The sequence below is a fragment of the Uloborus diversus genome, chromosome 10 (assembly GCF_026930045.1).
Source record: "Uloborus diversus isolate 005 chromosome 10, Udiv.v.3.1, whole genome shotgun sequence".
Taxonomy (NCBI): domain Eukaryota; kingdom Metazoa; phylum Arthropoda; class Arachnida; order Araneae; family Uloboridae; genus Uloborus; species Uloborus diversus.
The window spans coordinates 91,715,781-91,736,058 of NC_072740.1; the positions used below are offsets into that span (position 1 = coordinate 91,715,781).

At 36.4% G+C, this 20,278-nt stretch overlaps 1 protein-coding gene across 1 annotated transcript in view; it reads right to left on the reverse strand.

Annotated features, from left to right (window-relative positions):
- The window catches only part of LOC129231090 (arylsulfatase I-like), a 70,885-nt gene that overhangs the window by 31,935 nt on the left and 18,672 nt on the right, over positions 1–20,278 (reverse strand). Inside the window, exons 3-6 of the mRNA XM_054865337.1 lie at positions 19,868–20,027; positions 17,536–17,648; positions 14,269–14,379; positions 10,627–10,755 (exon numbers count right to left, since the gene is read on the reverse strand). Of these exons, the coding sequence (XP_054721312.1) occupies positions 10,627–10,755; positions 14,269–14,379; positions 17,536–17,648; positions 19,868–20,027 (513 nt within the window). The remainder of the gene's footprint in view (positions 1–10,626; positions 10,756–14,268; positions 14,380–17,535; positions 17,649–19,867; positions 20,028–20,278) is intronic.

Consider the following 20,278-nt stretch of genomic DNA (forward strand, 5'->3'; position numbering starts at 1 on the left):
GTCATCTGACATTTTATCCGGATTTTTGAGAATCTACTGTACTAAGTTACAAAAGTCTGTGTAGAGTAGGACCAACGTACGAATATGTAGCTACATTTAAGTTATCGGGGCTGTTCCTACAATAGAGGAAAAAGAGTTCACTTCTTTCAAGATTTTTTTTGGAATATTATGATGATACCCGTTTACAGAGCAATCCGCAATAGACGAGAAGCACTTCCAAATTATCACCCTTTCCGACAACCAAGGGAAATAGGTAACTTCCTATAAGATTTTTTTTTTTGTAAGATTATGGTGATACCCGTTCACAGAACGACGAGAACCCCTTCGAAACTACCACGCTTTCCGACTGGTAAAAAGATGTCAAAAATTCGACCTGCAATAATGTGCTTTTTTTTTTTACCTCCAAGCATGGGGAATTTTCTTATCACGGTTTCAAAATGCCTCTAATGAGCCAGTTTTTTGGTCAACGTAAAATGACTCTCGGGCTCAATCGGCCAAGCAAGGTCGCCATCAAAAACGTTTTTTTTTCGAGGGAAAACTTTTTCTTTCCTACAGGGCTTCAGTTGGCAGGGTGTAGAGAGAAAGATTGCTACCGGATCTAAACTTTTAAAGGTTTTGTTCTATAAGAAAATTACCCCTCAGAGTACGGTGCGGAAGGAACGCCTTTTCATTCGGGAAGTTTCCCGTCAAACCAAACTGGACTCAAAATATAGCAAGGAGGATGTTTACACATTTTAAAAATGATTTTGGAAACTTTTTTCAATGTTTAAAATGTAAAGATTATTATTTTTTAAATATTCAATCTGATAACCTTGTTCCTGGTCTACATCGTGATTTCCAAAATAGAAGACCTTTTCGTACCATTTCTAGAGACACGGTTCACCATTCCTGTTATACTACTTTTCAAAATGAATCAAAGATAGTGGGTTTGCATTTAGATATGAGCTCTTTTCAGCAGACTAAAGACACAATAGTCCATAGGAGAAACATCAGGCGACGTAGTAGGGAAAGTACGCCCAAAGTGGGTACGCCAACTTTAATAGTAAGAAAAATAATAGTTTATTTTTGCATTCGGCGCTTTTTTATCATTCATAATTTTCTGTACTGTTTAAGTTTCAACAAGCAAGTTCAGGCAAATACTTGTTTTTAATATAAAAATCATCAAAAAACTTAACCCTTCCGAAAATCCACTTTGCCTTTGGGGTAGACCCAGAGCGGGTAGGGGATCTGGTTAAAACAGGTAGTCAAATTAAGTAAATTAACTAGTCAAGTTAAACTAATTTGGACGGTAATGCATTTCACAGCTTTGATAGACAATGGCATCGAAATCAGTGAACCCATTCTCAATTCTAAGAAGCTCAGTTTTCCTGCAGTTGCTTCAGGCTCATTTTACCATTTGCCTAAAGCGGGTAGATCTTTGTATTTGTGTCAGATTTATACTTGGAGACAAGAAAATGGAATCTCACTACGCCAGATGTATTTTCCAGATTTTCTAATGTATTTACTGACCATTTACAAAATCAGCTGAACTGATAAGTCTTTAACTAATTTGCACAAATAAAGGCCTAACCATTTTGCCCATACCCGCTTTGCTCAAGGACACGAATTCATTTCATCCAACTACAACCTGACACCTAAATTGCGAAATGCAAAGATACTTCTTAACTGATATTTGTAAATGCCACACAAATATAAAATTAGCAAGCGCATATTATGAACCATTTTAGAGCACTCAGAATCTTAAAAAGTCAATTTTTTAAATGAAAACAGCAAACATTTATACTAGCGTCTTAATTTAAAAACTTGTGCGCTAGGGAACTGTGGTTACTGATCGTAATTAATCGATGTATGAAGATTCTAACAAGTCCCTCAGATTCTTACCAGTGTTAAAGGGGTGCAAATGCCTACCCGCTTTGGAGTTAATTCCCCTACCTGCATCTAATTTAATTTTTTCCAAGGAAACCAATGATAGTACTCGAGGTATGGCTGGTGGCTTTGCTTTGGTGCAGTTTCACTCTTTGAAGGTTACTGAGATAAAAAAAATGTGATTTTTTTCTTTAAGCGTCAGAAGTAAATCATTCTCCTGGTGCCGTAATAAGTTGTTTTAGCTCTTTTTTTTTTCACTTTTTTATTTTTAATTTACCATTATAAGACAAACCTGCGACAATAATACATTCTTTACTGAACCTTTGCATTTTCGAAACCCAGTTTGGACATTTTCCCTTCCGCGCTTCATATAGTAAATATACCTAATTTTTTGTTACAATAATTTAGGTAAACCCACGTTTTTCGTCAAGGATAACGATACATTTCTATTTATCTCTTGCTAAGTAATTCCCATAGAGGATTCTGCAACATGCCTTCTGTTGAGTCACATGCCTAAACAAAATACAGTGAACATAACGTCAGTCTTCAAGATCCTTGAATACAACTATGGCTGGGCGGGACCGCCGTGAAGGAAAAGAGGAAAAAAATCGTGGTTGTACCAGCCTGTACCGGGTTTCCAACTCGGATCTTTGCTCTACTGAACATGCTATAGCATTAAGGGGCTATCAACAAATCACACATTAGCCACCTTTACATGAGGCTTTTGTACCTCGCATATTCATGCTCCAAATCCTAAAGAAACCGGTCGGAAAACACACCGTTCACATGCGAAAAATCTTGTACCCTGTATCCGAGAAAGCTGTTTTACATAGTACACCCAGCTATAATAGCTTATGGTAAAGGAACTCGTTTCGCGCATTGCTTCTGTTTAAAAACCCCGCATTTACTCCAGTCGATAGCAGGAGAAAAAAATGATCCGCATTTACCCGGGAAATAACCGGAATGTGGTTAAAAGCAAGTTTTTTCCGGCGTAGAAAAGGTCCATACCTATTGAGGGGGAGTTGAGGTTTGCCTATTGAGGAAATTGGGTCAGTTTGTGACGAGGTGGAGGGGGGTAACAGGACACATGCAGGGGCGGACTGGCCAGGTCGGCTAGTTGGGGATCCCCGACCGGGGCAACCACTGATTGGGCCACTTCAAACAACTTGTTTATTGAACTTAACACATTTAATTTCATACCTAACATTTTTTAAAGTGTCATAAAAATAAAATTTAAAAACATGTAATTCTTTTACTCTATGTAAAAAAAGCGTTTGGAAAGAGTTTTTTTTTTTTTTTTTTTTGCCACCTTAAGCAGGGACCAAAGTAAATAGCCGAAGTTCACACGTGCGAATGCTTTCCTCTCTTATCAACTTTCTCTAGTTTTTAGAGCTCTAGGGGCCATGGCTCCTACACTGAGGAGGGAACCAGAGAAATTGGTGTCCTACGCTGCCTGAAAAAGGGCCCGGGACGAAAAAAGAGTGTTAAAAACTTATATTTATACGTCTACACTCGTGTGCAAAAATTAAGGACGAAGTCGAAAAAGTAGCATATCAGTTGAACGAAGAGGCAGAGCGGACAAAAAGACCAATCAGGAGATTAAGTAAGGTGATGTACGGTAGCACATGCTCAGATATGCAGGCAGACGTAATGGGGGTTGTGTCTGAGTAGTATAAAGCATGTTGTCGGTGTAAGATCAGTATTTCTGGCAAAGAAATTGCACGCCGTATAGCAGTTAAAATCACACCGAGTTGCTGCCTCAGCGAGAAATGGCCAATAATCAATCTGTTAGACAACATCTGGATGCTTTAACCCGAAGTCGAATCATTGGGAAGTTGGAGGAAGGCCGCAGTGTGACAAGTGTGGCTGCGGAGTTCGAAATTGCTCACAGCATCGTTTCACGACTTTGGAGACAATTTCAAACTACAAGAACAGCTATCCGGGGGGTTCAGTAGTGGTCGTCCACGAGGAACCACACCCGCAGATGACCGGTATATTGTCTTACAGGCCAGAAGAAACAGGCGGCAGACAGCGGGAGAAATCGCTAGACACACGACAAAGGCGACTGGACGACCGATATCGGGTTTTACCGTGGCCAGAAGACTGCACGGTGGGGGTCTGTTTGCACGACGCCCTATACGGTGTGTACCTCTAACGCCTGCCCATCGGAGAAGGCGTTCTCTGCGGTGCCGTGAACACCGGAACTGGAGAGACAATGAATGGGGACGAGTACTCTTTACAGATGAGAGCAGATTCAGTCTGAGTGGCGATTCTCATCGCATACTCATCTGGAGAGAGCGGGGAAGTCGCAATCATCCCTCGAACATCATTGAAAGGGACAGGTATGGAGGTCGCGGTGTTCTCGTTTGAGGAGGCATCATGCTTGGTAGTCGTACAGACCTTCACATCTTCGACGCAGGTTCAGTCAACAGGATCCGTTATTGTAACGGGATTCTTCTTCCATATGTGCGTCTTTTTAGAGGCGCTATGGGTCCGCAGTTCCTTTTCACGGACGACAATGCACCATGTCATCGCACAGTAGCTGCCGAACAGCTCTTAGAGAGTGAGGATATTGAACGTATGGATTGGGCGGCAAGATCTCCGGATCTCAATCCCATCGAGCATGTATGGGATTTTCTAGGCAGACGCTTGGCAGCTCGTACCTTACCACCAGTAACGATTCGGGAGCTTCGATTGGCGCTGCAAGACGAATGGGCAGCAATGCCTCAACAACTCATTGACACCCTCATTCTCAGCATGGGCAGACGCTGTGAAACCTGCCTAGCAGTCGGGGGAGATCATATCCCCTACTAAAGACCGGAAGTTTCTTGCTGGACACCCATCACAGGGATGTTTCGGCCTTCAGTCGCATTGCGCTGAATGCTACTTTTTCAATAAAGCTTCTTTTTATCCCTCTGATTTCTCTTTTAGTAAGTGTTGCTTACATTACACATGTCCTTACGTATTGGGGATCATACGGTATTAAATGTATTGATTTGGAAAGCTTTTGTACAAAGTTACATTGAAAAAACCGTCTCGTCCTTAATTTTCGCACTCCAGTGTATTTACAAAAATTGAAGGGGCCTGCACCATTATACAAAGTGGCCCTGGCCCTACTATAGATGCGTGAGCCATGCTTTGGGGTGTTGATAGGGACACCTGTTGGCCCAGTTCCAAGCCTGAAGGAGGTCCGAGATTTTTTAAATGAGGGGTGAAATATGTGTAGGGACACAGGGGTAAACAAGATTGAGGGAGGCCCGTTTATTGTAAATTATCGCTATACAAGTATTTTCATCTCAGAATCACATACGAGAAAACGGGAAAGCAAGTCTAGACTACGATAAACTGAATCGAAAACAGGACAAAATTTCGACTTAGAAGACTCCTGAACATAGGCGGAATTAGGACTGAGTTGCAAGGGGGGAGGGCAAGGTTTCTTTTCTTTTTTTTTTTGGAGCAAAATTAGTTGTAATCAGTCCCGGATTTATACTTAACGGGGTATCTAAAGTATTTCAGGCATGTGGTCCCCTTGTAGTCCTAAAGTCACAAACGATAGTCTTAAGTCTACAATTGAGGACTTAGATGCAAAAACCAGTTTAGTCCAAACTTTTTTTTTAAATTCATTTTTGCGTGTGGCCGATAGTATAGAAGTTCCAATTGCTGTAACAACGAGACACAAATGTAAGATCAGATCTCTGCTCGCTAGTAAATAATGTGGGAAAGATATTAGCCTTTCTACCGGACACTGATGCTATTTGTCGGTCTTGCCAAAAATGAGTGAGTCTGGACTTACCTGGTTCTTGCATCAAAGCCCTCAATTGTATTTTTCAGATTTAAATATCGAAAAATTGCCCGACAAAGTCTTCGAACCTTCACCATTCCTTCAAAGTCAGTATAAAGAAAGCTTAAAATTTCCCTTTTTGAGGGAGAGCTCTGTAACCCTTTTATCGGCACAATAGCCTAAAATTGATATCAGTATCAGAAAAAAATGCCCAGAGGGTATACTAGTGGTTCCCCCAGACCAAAAGAGGGGCAGTGCACTTTCAGATAAAAGGGTATTTTTAAAGAGAAGTTTTGTAAAACACAAAAGGTGCTTCTTTTACCTTTTCGTTTTCTAGGTACATACAAACTTCAAGTGTTTTCGAAAGTAATTATTTTTAAAATATTGAAAAATTTTTTGATGTTTAGTTTTAAAGGTATGCAAAAAACATTCAGATACATTCTAATCTGATTCTTGTGGATAAGTTATTGAAACGAGAGTGGGACGTTTCAAGGACAGGCTTATGTGAATCTTTACCATTCGAAAAAAAAATTCGCTTTTGTTAAACTTTTTAAGGAGCAAGGAGGGTTGATCTAAAGCCCTAGTAGCGACACGGGGAGTTGTCGGCCATGTTGGGGCCAAACACCGGCTGTCTTCCTATGTCTGCAGTGATGAAATAGTGGTTTCTTAGTAACTCCTTGTTAATAAATATTCCTAGATTCTTCGAGATAACAAAAATTTAATGTACATTAACTTTTTTTAAATTTTTACTTGATAAGAAACTAATTTTTATATCAAAGCATTTTAATGTGCCAAGATGTTTTACAATAATTCTCTATCCTTTTGCGAAATATTTTTTTAGTCTCGTTCCCGAAAGCATGAAAATAGGATATTTGTTTTGAAAGAATAGATATTATGATTGTATTAATTATCAGAATAGCACAAATAATTAATCATCCATTGATTCATCGCAGCAGATATACTTTATTAACCAAAAAGTAGTTTTTTTTTTTTTTTTTTAAATCGCAGACACAAAATTAAGCTGTATGTTGCAAGGGTGTACAAACAGCTACTGATTCTTTGAATTTTAAAGTAACATAATCAATATATAAATATGATACTTGCAGTTCCAGTTTGTATAGAATATAAGTTTTTATTATTAAACTGAAATGAAATTTCGAATTGAAAACAATAGTATTTAAAAATAAAGCGGCTTTCTTTTCATCCATAAAACTCATGGATTAAAACAAACTTTCGCTATTTATTTCAAGGATTGAATTCTTCTTTGTAAACTTATAATTATATTTAATCATTTATTTAAAATATAATCAATCGTCTTCAGCATTAAAGTTTCACTACACAAAGTAGATTTAAATAGAACTTCGAATGAGTAACGCAATGAAATGCAAAGTAAGATTTTCTGCCTTTTAATAAAATAAAATAAATGTTGTCAAAGCAGCATGTTCATTAAAAATAACACAGCAAAATACGGTGAGTGTTTCAAGTTTTATATTGCAAAATTGTTAAAATGTAAGATATCGGATAAGTATAAATGTTTTTATACAACATCAACTCTCTCAAGAACATAATGTCCGTGAATAATTGATTGTTTTCTTTTTTAAATGTAAATGAATAAAAGGGGACATTTGTCATATTAACTCACAAAATCATAGAATAAAAATAGTAAATTAGCTTAAGATTTTAAACAAAAATATTAAAATACATATAAAGAGATGAATTAATTACTCGTGTTACTGATTTTGTACTGCACATTAATGCATGCATACAATTCTGTTAAACATAAAAGTAATAGTTGCTTGTTTCAAAATGTTGCTTTCGTTTCACTGGCATTTTTCCCGAATTCACTAAACAAGCATTCAGATTACAGATTTGAGGTAAATAGAAGCATTGACGATAAAGTTTTAAATATTAACTGCGCTAAAATAATTTGAATTTTAAATTTTGGCCAAATATATCGATATTGTTGAAGAAAAGTAAATAAATAAATAAAGAACTGGCCATTTAATAAATGCGTGTTTACACGGAAAGGTTTCAGTAAATACTTTATAAAACACCAAAAATAGCAAAAAAAAAAAAAAAAAAAATATCCTGTTAAAATAATCCTAAAAGAAGAAATGAACAAGAACTCACTGTAAAAAAGTAAAAACTCAAGGAATGCAATATTTTAAACTACGATGCGTTGGGTGAAAAAAAAAAAAAAAAAAAAAACGTGAGTTTGAATGCAAACAAATATTAAAAATATATACAAAAAAACATTGAGTTATACAGGGATGCACAGCGGGGGGGGGGGAGATAAAAAAAAGTTACGTCATCTCTGCCTATTCAATGCACCCAGATTTTAATTTTTTCTTTATTTCGTTTCCCTCTAGGTAAACGATATAATTTGGTGCCCAATTCTGCCCTATTCACGCAGTTAACAGCACAGTAAGTAGATGCTAAAATGAACAAAGAAATAAATATACAAAAAAAAAAAAAATATGAGCAAGAATAGCGAGAACGCAATGTTAAAAGACCGGTAGCACTCAGATTTTGGCCCCAACATGTCAAACGATTGCCCACGTGATCGGACACATCCAATAAGAATCGGAAGCGGCACCAGACAATAGGGGAAAACGATGTCGCTACTTCTTCTTGGTTCGAGGGCTTTAGGTTGATCAAGTCAAGGGTCAAAGGTTAGCTTAAAAGTGGAAGGGCACGGCGCACTCCCAAAAAATCTTGGGGGAAACACTCGGTAAACCTGTCTCCTTTTCTTTCAATGTTTTCAAACATGTTATAAGATTATGTTTTTAAAATTTCAATGTCGAAAAATTCCGAAAGAGAGTCACCGGTTTCCCTACAGTAACTAAATGTATTTTAAAATTGGGTAGAGTATACTTCAGTTTTTAAATGCTTCCAAATGGGATCACTGAGCCTCTTTTTCTCTCAAATGTGACCAATCATCGTTTTGCATTTTTGTAATAGTTCAAAGTCGAAATGTTTTCGTAAAGAGCTCCCGATGCTTCCCTGTTCCATTAATTTTACCAACGGTAACCTAAAATTGCATTTTTAAATCTTCTCATTTCGAAGAATTTCTGGGAAGAGACCTTGACATTCTATCGTAAACAAACTTAGACTTCAATTTTGAAAAAAAAAAATTAAAAAAAAAATCGTGGGGGAACCTCTTTTTTTCGCTCTCCTCAACGTTACCGAAAACTGTAAAATTCCGGTTTTTGACATTAATTTTTAAAATATCACTTGGGAGGGAACTATAGAAACCCTTCTCCTAATTCTTTTCTCCTTTTGCCTATATAGATCAACCAATTCCGAAAATTTTTGGGGGAATTTACCTGATTCCTTCCTTTTTTCGTGTTCTTCCTATGTTGTCAATATAGAAGTCTAAAGATGTGCCTTTTCTGAGTACAACCATTGGTTTCCTTCTTTGAAGGCCCATAAAAAATGTATAAGGGTTAGCTTTATTTTACGTTTCACAATTTTCTCCTTTTAGAATTTTTAAGCTTGATTTAGAAACTTGAAGGAAAATAGGAACTAGCGGTAGTTTAATGTCTTTGCTCGATTCGGAAGAATTGAGATCCGGTACTGGTTAATTTAACTTTTTTAATTTATAGAGATGGGCCAATGTATTCTTTTGCCGACTGGACCAAAGTCAGCCTGTCCGCCCCTGAACACATGTGACAGCAGGAACTTCTTTTTTATAAAAAAAAATGATTATGAAAAATAGTATGACATGTGACAAAGGAGGGGGAGAGAGTAAGGTGAAGTGTGACACTTTGTGACAAAGGGAGAGGTACTTTGAAAAATGGTGAAAAAAAAAAAAAAAACCTGTGACATATTTATGGGCAGCTTCTTAGTTACTGAATTTCTTAAAAACTCAGTTTAGGCGCAGAATTTACGTGTTTAACTAACAGTTAATTGGTGATCAAGGAGCCCAGTTCTCAAAAATATAAACGTGAAAATGAGCCCAGAAAGGGGAAAGTTATCTTGGCTGTCTGCAAAGCTAACGCTGAAGGATTAGGGCTTTTTTGAGAGGAAATTTGTTCATGCTTACAAGATTCATTTCTTTAAACTTCATAATAATAAGGGGATTATACATGTGTTGCAAATGAAGGGCTCGGGGGGAAGAAATGTGGCAAGCCACAAGGAGTGACTTTTCGATCAAAATTTTTGTTTCTCATCACTTTTAAAATTGAAATAAATATGCCGATCAATTATGTCATTTGCTGAAAAACAAATCTAGTTTTAGTATTGCAGAATATAGAATGTAGAATACCTTTGAAAGGTTCTACAAATATTTTGTATAAGTTGGAAAAAGGCCAACTGAAAAATTCACATCATGTGGCATATCACATTCTTGCCCCGAGCCCTTCAAATCAAGTTTTTCCTTTTCTTATAAGAGTCAAATTGTGCATAATCAATTAAGTGATGATGATTTTCAAGAAATAGATAGGATAAGAATTTACTGCTTTAAGCTTTATATTTTTTGAACAACGATTAGAATGAACTTATCGAGAAAATAATAAATTTAAGCAGTTACTTGATTGAATTGTTGAATGATGAAAATTCTTTATTCTAGTTCCCTTCTATGGTACAAAATTTTCTAGTTATGCTGAGGAAATTAATGTCAATACTTACAGTGAAGTAGTCTGTTTCGAAATAGTATACATGTACTTTTGAGGTTAACAAAATGCAACTACAGTCGAACGTGCTTAATAGAATAGCTAATTTTCAGCGAAAAATTATTTTAATAAGCGGGATATTCCATTAAACGGGATTAAAATAATAGACATCAACGGTTTGGTACATTGAAAATGTATTACATTAAGCGGGATATTCTTTTAACCGATATTCTAATAAACGGGCTTGACTGTACTGTTTGACAGCTAACAAACTCTTCGCAGAAGAGGCTTTTATAAGCACATAACTGCTGAAAAAAAATGTTGTAAAACAAGTCTTTGTAAAAGACAAATAAAATGACTGCTTACCTTGGATTTGTTGTGATTATTTATAATGCTATCAGCCTTCTGAGTAAATATATCTGTACCATAGACTCCCAAGTATCCAAAAGCATTCTCATTATTATCATGAAAATCAAGGCCATGCGTAAGTAGAGTCTAGAATTACAAAGAAATTGTATAAATGCTTAGTATATACATATAGCAAAAGTATCCGGACACTTCCCAAATTTAACACATTTTTCTAAGTTCTAGAGAAATACCTGACTAATTGTTATGTAATTTTTGTCATGCAAACGATATGCTTTCGCTCACACTCTCCAGTAAAAGTTTATCGATCAAGCTTGCGTTTAGATGACCAGCAACGAATCGAAAAAATCAAGAGAGTTCAAAAAAAAAAAAAAAAAAAATCATCGTGCATCGTAAAACTCTGGGGGTGAGCTGTAAATTTCAAATTGCTTTCGCTGTTGTTATTTATCCCAGATTATCTAGCAGAGCTAGGCAATTTTCATGGACCTAGAAATCTGAAGAAAGTCCAAGAACCCCTGAGGACCTCGTCTTTGGGGAATCCCAAACAATGATATATATGGGCAGGAGACAAATGACTTTTACTTGCTACATACGGTTATTCTATGGATTTAAGTAGAAGTATTACCTGTATTCTAAAATGATAATTATACTAAAATAATTTGCTTCGAAATTCGATTTTCCCCCAGCTTTCTTTCGGTTCATAGCAGACAGTTTTCCAATAAACTCTTTCAAGCTTTCCGAAAACTTGACAGGATGCATGACAGATAAGTTAACCATTTAGAGGAAATAATTTTTCACTGCGCATGAACAAAAGATTGCAATTTATATAACCTTCAAAATTACGTTATTAAGTATATGAGACAACTTATAAAAAACATTCCCGTTGAATATCATAAAAATTTGGAAAGATACTACCAATATAATGAGCTTTCAATGCTTCTCAGGTAGTAGGAGGTATAGATACATGGTAAATAGAAACTGATCTTGGGTTCAGTGACTTTTGCTTGAACGCCGGTGATATCTAAATCAAATTTCATTAATTTCCAGAGATTCCTACTCGGCGCTGCAATTTTTATGGCTAATATTTGAGCAAACTCCGAAACTGAGGACATGTGTGATTCAGCCCTATTTCTGTGTAGCCAAATTCATCTTATCTTATTCAGGAATTGAAAACAAATAAAGCTTAAATAACTGCATATTTCTCGTGCACTGTAACACTGGTACACCTCAAAAGCAGAAAAAAAAAAAAAAACGCTATGTAGGCTCATTGAACTTTTTATTTTACTTTTATGAAACAGTTATCATTTATTACACTTTTACAGATACCACCCTCCCCCCCAACATAGTAGTCTTAAAGCTCTAAGTTTTGGCCGATTTGCAAACAAATGTTTTTTTTTCTGTAAAAACAGCTGAAAGCAGCTTAATTTGTAGTACTAGCAGAGTACCGAAGTGTTTAGAAGACAGTAGTATCTTACTCACAAGATCGCGGATTAAAACCAGATTCCAGTCGGTGGATTTTCATGATGCTGAAATCAACAGCGTCCATGTCGTATACGACCTGTTGAAGATCCCTAGAGTTTAGGGATTGGACATTGTTTGAAAAATTAAGCTGAAGCAATTTCGCACCGAGAGAGCACAGATGTCTTTACATGGATGACAAATTTCTCAAAATAGTACTGGTTACCTGCCAAAGATAAGTGCTACATGAAAGGATGGCTGCCAGCCCTTGCAGAGTGAATTAGACCCGTAGACAGTGAGGAACCGATAAGCAGGGGCCCACCTGTGGGGGGAACGGTCATGGTGCGGACTGCGCCATTGAAATTTTTAGGGGGGGGGGGTGTTTTGAGGAGTATTTTTCTCATTTGAGGGGGGGCTCTTGCTTTTGGGGGATCTTCGCTATATTTGTTGGGGGGGGGGAGGCGTCCTTGCAGTTAGGGGAGAGACACCCCTGCGATAAGAAATTAGAAAAAACAGCAACAACAGTTCATTTTGCCCAATTTTAAGCAGTGTCTCTTATTAATACGTCCTACGATACATTATAGCTGAAAAAGCAAAAAAAAAAAAAAAAAAACACTTTCCTACCAAACCAAGTGAAACACGATATCGTGGTAGGTGATTTTTACTTCCTTTTACAAAAAAGGAAGTATTTTATTCGCGAAAAAATTTTCACTCAAAATCCGGTCTTAATTTCCATTTTGCTCATCCCCGAATTAATGTTGAGTTTTTTTTTTCAACTCGACCACACGCGGATAAGTGCCTAAGAACGTATAAACACCCGAAATATCCATCTTGACATTCCGCGAGATAATTACAACGACTTTTCTCGTGACGTTCGTATGTACGTATGTACGAGGGCTGTTTTTTTTTCAACTTCCGATCGTGCCGCTAGACGGCAGGGCGAGCGGCATCGGTCAGCAATGCGCGGCAGTCGACTGCGCACCTCTCCCACTACAACCTCACTCGTTTTCTGGCGTCTGACGCCATTACCAGTTTATCTAGCGACACATAAACATGGCTACCATGATAGAATCTCCCGCCAAGTTTCATTCACTTCTTGCAAGCTGAAGGGTTATCCGCACCAGAAATTCACTGTAGAATGAAACGCGTAAACGGTGAAAGCTTTATGAGTGACAGTGCAGTGCGTGATTGGTGTAGGAAATTTAAAGATGGACGAGGTGACATTCATGATAAAGGGGGCCAAGGACGAAAGTCGGTCGCAAACAAAGACCTCGTTAATCGAGTTGACCAAACTGTAAGAAGCAATCTGGGGTTTACGATTACGGATCTATCCGATCAGTTTCCTGAGATTTCAAGGTCAGCCCTATACACTATTGTAACTGACAAGTTAGGCTGCTAAAAACGCCGTAAAAACCCATCTCAAATCATTGGCGGCAAACTTCTATGAAGAAGGTATTAAGAAGTTTGTACATAGGTATGAAAAATGCCTCAGTTTAAATGGTGATTATGTTGAAAAGTAACTGATAATGTACCTAACTTTTGATAATAAATTTATTTAATTACTCTCACTAGTTTTATTTTTATACCACATCGGAAGTTGATAAAAAAACAGCCCTCGTATGTATGTGCTTATATGCGTATGTGTGTCGCATAACTCAAGAACGGTATGTCCTAGAAAGTTGAAATTTGGTACGTAGACTCCCAGTGAGATCTAGTTGTACACCTCCCCTTTTAGTTGCATTCGGGTGTTTCGAAAGGGGTCTTTTGCCCCTTTTTGGGGGAAAGTATTGTTAATTTCGATGTATACTCAAGTGGTGTTATAATTTGGCGGACACTTGGCGATATATCGCAAGTCTTTTGGTTGCCAAGTTTTGTCGCCATCTTGGCGACAAATTTGACGGGTTTTTTTTGCTTAAATCTTGTTTCAATTTGGCCACTGGTGGTGATATTTAGAGAGTAAACTATTGAATCACATTAAAATTGCTAATAATGGGAAAATGACATTAAAATTGGAGTGCAAGGAAGTCATGTGATGCACACATCAGCTCGTTGCTTTTCAGTTCTGAACTGTAGAAGTTAAAATTTAACAAGGCAATTTCATAATATTCCTAAGAGAACAAACATTAAAACATGAATGTGTGGTAAAATAAATGCAATTTTGAATGGTTGCAGAGAAGTTCTTACTCCTTGCTCAGTGTGCGTAAAGAAATCTTCTTTCCCAGTCCAATAGCCAAAAAACGAGTCGAATCCTCGGTTGACTGGGAGGTATTCTTCGTTGAAATGTCCTAAATGCCACTACAACAAAGGAAATGGAGAAAAAAATATTGGTGAAAAGTAATTTGATTTGGGTTAGCGAATACTGAAAAATCGAACTTCTGACTAGTGAGAGACTTCGAGGAAAAACATTTAGAATTAGGATTATATAAAAATTCTTATTCCTTTATAAAACGTCGCCAACACGGAATTATAAAAATTAAAAAAAAAATGTAGTTTGCTCTAGCACATGAAAAAAAGAATTGAAGAAGAATTTTATTGAAATCTTATTTTTTCCCCTCGGGATTTTTTTTTTTTTTTTTGAAGGTTAAATATAATATTATTTGATAAATATATGATATATTTAAGTCGATTTTGTTTTTCTGATTCATTCATGAACAATGTTAATGAACATAATGGAAAAAAATCAATTAAATTGCAACTGGTAAACGGAAATAACATCAATGCTAAAATATCTTACAAAAATGCAGAAGGAGAAAAGAGAGAACGCTCAGCGGGCAATCCCGTTCAGTCAAATGTCTGCAGAGAAAATAGAACTGAAATCATGCAATCGGAATCACTAAGTATTATCATTGTTAGTTTCCTGTTAGGATATAGTAGTCATCATCATCATACTTTGTGTCCCTTAGCTATTTGTTTGCAGTGTTTTATTACAGATTCTGCAACATTTACCTTGAAACATTAAGTGCACGCTCGGCTCTTACTTCAAAATGTTGCTTTACACATTGCGCCTCCTATAGAATATAATGTCCACCATAGGCGTAGCCAGAGTTCACGTTACGGGAGGGAGGGGCTCATAAGGCAACCCAATGGGAGGTCACTGTGACCTCTCAAAAAGTTCTCATCCGACAATTTTTGACTAATGATTCAAAAAATTTGGAAACAGTAAGAGTTTTGCAATTATAGGCGCAGCCAGGGTTCACGTTAGAGGAGGCAAGCAGAGGTTTCCCGATAGGAGGACACAGAAGGTCACTGTGACCTTTCAAAAAGTTTTATTCGACAAATATTGACTGATGATCCGAAATTTTTTTAAACAGTGAGACGGTATTGCAACGCTGCAGCCATTTTTTCTGTCTTTTCTTCATGATGCCTGATGTATTTTTTCATAGATGTAGGAATATACGCATGCTTGTATTTTATTTATTTATTTTTTAATCATTCCGTTAAGTCTGGAGTTTCATTCAGTAATTTGAGAATTTTCTTCTCCCAAATAGTTAGGTACGGGATACCTCTTCCGTCTTCTAAAAAGTAATTTGTACTACTAGACATAATAATGCAGTATATAACTATAAAGGGTCCAAAAATAAAGCGCATACGTCATTTTTTGCAAAAAAAAAAAAAAAAGTGCTTGAAATCAGATTTGCATAAAAATGGAAGGACTAGTGTAATGACAAATGTAAGATAAGAACTAAGCATGTTCTCATCAGGGGTGCCCCCCGACTTAATATTGGCGGGGAGAGGGATTCTCAAGTAACCGAATGAAGTTCGAAATTTTAAAGTACGAACTTGCTCACATTAGAGCCCCTTGAAAGGACAAGCTGATCTATCCGACATTTTGGTTCCAAGACAGAATTGGATCCAACCTCATTTCTAGTGTTTATAAATATGTTACAATAATTCCGGGTTGCTATGTCGTAAAAAAATTGATAAGTTGAGTAAAATGTCACTTATATCTAAGGTGAATCTAGAAAGATAACTTAGGTCTCAAATTTAACAAAAATGTACCGGGAAATGTTTACTGTAATAAATCTCATTTTCACACCTTATTTGTTTTTAATTTGCATTAATTAAATCCTCTTCACCTACAGAATAAGATAATCAAACATCAATCAGGCAACACATCTAAAGCTTGGATACCAGTTTTCTGCAATGAGGCTTTTGTAAAAATACTATTTTTTTTCGCGCGACAATTTTGGAATCAAAATATCGGATAAGTCAGCTCCCCTTATATAGGAGCTTTAGCTCACATGGCCAGGTGCGATGAGAGAAGGCATCAAGTATCTTTTTTAAAAAAAGTGGGAGCAAAAGAAATAGTAAGAAAAAAAAAAATGTTTTGGGAGCTCAGGTGACCCTCCATCAAGATGCCCCTCCCAAGCTACACCTATGAGTTCTACAGTTTCTAACTGGTAAAGAGAGATATATCAATTTTAAGTCATTTAACAATATACACTGTACGATTTAAATTAAAACGTTTTTTATGACTTCTTGCTCGAGTGATGGCAATTTTTGAATCTCATTATGGAAAAAAGCCCTGTTTTTGGTGGCGAAGAATGCTGTTTCGACATCTCTAGGAATCTTTTTTTGCAGTTTTTACTGAAGAAAACTGTTGCAAGGATAAATTTGATGGTGCAAGGTGAAAGTGTGTTAAATGCAAAAAAACTTTCCAGCCTACTCCTACAATTTTCTGAAGTCTTCAAGCTGCATATGAATACTCAGAACAACACTATGTGCGTTCTGCGCCCATAAAGGACTAGATGTTCTTCATAAATGAGAATTACCATTTGCCATCAGTGTTTCAAGAAGTCACAAGCAACTATGGTAATTACATCGTACAGAAAATATTGTCAAATTTGATGAAGGTTGACAGCGCTCGCGGAAGCTGGTGAGCATATGGCACCAGCTCAGAGGAAGACAGTGTTGAGTTGCAGCTGCCTTCTGACAATGGTCTTAGTAGACAACGGATACGTACTTACACATTCGTCACTTCAGAGCAACACTAAGACATCTAATTCCAGGAATAATACTAAGATATCCTACTGTTGCTCTAAGTAGGCAATATGTAGTGGTGTGAACAGCTTATATAACTTCACAGAGTGTGATTTTGTTGCAGTTAAATTTTATATCCAAATTTAGAGCGTTAATTCCTCTTCAATGTCGGGCATTGCCGTTTAATGCATGGTGCAACTAAGATAAAAAAGAATCCTGAAACTTTTATGCAAATTAGTTAATTACAAACTGTTTCTATTACGCTTTGAAGTTATACTTTGTTAACAAAATATTAATTTTTTGTGTGAATTTCACTAGCTATTTACATTTTCTTTTAAGTGAGCATCTTTAATCTACTTTCTCTTACTGAGGAAATGTATCTTATAGTGACAAATTTGCAGATGAACCCAAATGATTAATAATTTTTACATTGTTTGTAATATACTGTAAGTGAGTTATAGAAGATTCAACCTTTCCAACGCCATGCGTTGCATAACCTAGCTTTTTCAGGTGTTGCGGCAGCAAAGTTTCATGAAGGGACAATCCATAGGGAGCTTCAGCATAAATTACATCGTGTTGTAGTCCTAAACATAATATTGATAACATAAGTAAAAATATTTAGTTATACATCGTAAATTCATTGCAATGAAAAACATGTCAGTTTTTTATTATTATTATTATTTTTATATTTTAGAAGTGTGATGCTCTTGCACTGCAAAAGGAAAAATAAAAATACTTCGTGAAATTAATGTTTTTAATTTAATAGCTGGGCTGGTTATAGAAAATCTTTGCCATGACAAACTTCTACAGTAAAAACAGTTTCTAACGTTTGTGTTACATTTTTGCATCAAGACTATTTTTTGTAGCAGTTGGAGTTGATTGCATTTGCAATGGTTATGTTCTAATGTTTGTAACTAGTATTAAAACTATCTCTCAGACATACTTTGGTGAAAAATAATAACAAAATAAAAGGCATGCATGGCTGATTTAAAAATGTGATGATATAAATGTATAAATAAACATTATTCATTGTATATAACAATTTTCAGTTTGAAGAACCGATACAGATGCACTTCAATCACACCGCTTAATATTATTTAACTTAATTTCCAATAAGCTGCTGCACAATTTCCTAGGCCCGACTATCTAAAAGTGAGGACCCAGATCCATAATACTTTGGAGGCAATTCTCCCTCTCTATTCAACCACTTTAGGTCAATGCAAAATGATTTTTAACTTTTTCTCAATGTCAGTCCCCTTGCGAGGCCCTCGTATTAAGCGCCGTAAAGGCCTGTGCAATCGCTCTGTTTGCATATATCTACCATCGACACTGCTGTTTTTACATCCATTTTATAACTTAATGCTTTTATAACTCAATTAAATAGTGAAGAGCATATTGCACCCCCTCTCCCACACCTAAATATTCCAAAGAATATACAGACCATACACCAAACAATTCTTTTTTCAGTCTTTTTCCCTTATTAGTCGGTTTATTTATGGAAAAAACTAGTGAATAACTTTATACTTTGCATGAAATTCTCAAGAAATAAAGCTTTCTCACTCGTATAAAACCAACTAAATAAGAGAAACACTAATAAAGCATCAAAATATTTTTTAAATTAAATCCTTAATTTTTAATTATTTTCAAAAACTGCATAATTTTTTAATGCTATGCATAAGTTTTTAAAAATTTGGGGCCTCTCAGGAAGAGGGGTCCCTAGGCCAGTAGTCAGCCTCTAGTCGGCCTCTAGTCAGCCTGTGCGGTAATCAGGCTCTGACAATTTAATTTTGCAAACAACCATTACCAAGAAATATTAACAATAATGCACAGAAGAGAAATTTCGATGATACTGCTTTTCGTTTTCTGTGACGCACATTTGAACACCTTTTTGATACGCATTCATGTTTGGTTGGATCTAAGAATAAAGAACAAAATACCAACGGCGACTTCGGGTGATTATGTTTTCATTATTGCAACGCCAAATAATGATTCGCATATTAGGTCAAATAAGTTTACGAAGTGAAAACACTGCAGGACTTTCTGGTCTAAATTAGAGGCATTAGAAGTTTTGCGCATATCCAAAGGTTGCAAACGAACAGTTCTTTTTACTTCCTTTTACAAAAAAGGAAGTATTGTATTCGCGAAAAAATTTTCACTCAAAAATCGCCCTTAATTTCCATTTTGCTCACCCCCAAATGAATGTTGAGTTTTTTTTTCGATTCGACCACATGCGGAAAAGTGCCTAAGAATGTATAGACACGCGAAATATCCATTTTGACCATCACCGAGGTAATTACAACGATTTTTCTCGTGACGTCTGTATGTATGTGCGTATGTGTGTATGTGCGTATGTGCGTATGTATCTCGCATAACTCAAAAATGGTATGTCCTAGAAAGTTGAAATTTGGTACATAGACTCGTAGTGGGGTCTAGTTGTGCACCTCCCCTTTTGGTTGCTTTCGGATGTTCCTAAGGGGGTCTTTTGCACCTTTTTGGGGGGAAATCATTGTTAATTTCGATGTAAACTCAAGTGGCGTTATAATTTGTCGGACACTTGGCGATATATCGCCAGTCTTTTGGTCGCCAAGTTTTGTCGCCAACTTGGCGACAAATTTGGCGGAGTTTTTTTTTTTTTTTTGGTTTCAATTTGGCCATTGTTGGTGATATTTAGAGAATAAATATTGAATCACATTAAAATAGCGAATAATGGGGGAAATGACATTAAATTGGAGTAAAAGGAAGTCATGTGATGCACACATCAGCTCGTTTATCTTGGGTTTAAGCGATATTTGAGCAAACTTACCTAATTTAATTGGATATTTTCCTGTCATAAGGGCTCCCCTCGAGGGTGTACAGATAGGTTGGACATAGTAATTGTTTAATATGACTCCATCGCTTGCCAAGGCATCAATGTTTGGGGTGGGAATCTGCTGACTGCCATGAAAACTGACGTCATTCCAACCCTGGTAAAAATGAGTTACAGATAAAAATTAATTTTCAAAAAAAAAAAAAAAAAATCACGATCTGAAGTGTTTTTAGTGCAAAATAAATAAGTATTGAGTTGTTCGGAAAGTAATTTCGTTTTTTTCGACAGGATTTCATTGTATTTTTTCACCACAAACTTCACACTTACGCCGTGTAATCGTTATTTATTTTGAAAGCTTATTTGGCAAGGCTTACTTGTGAAAAAGTTTATTTGAATCTACGCAGTACT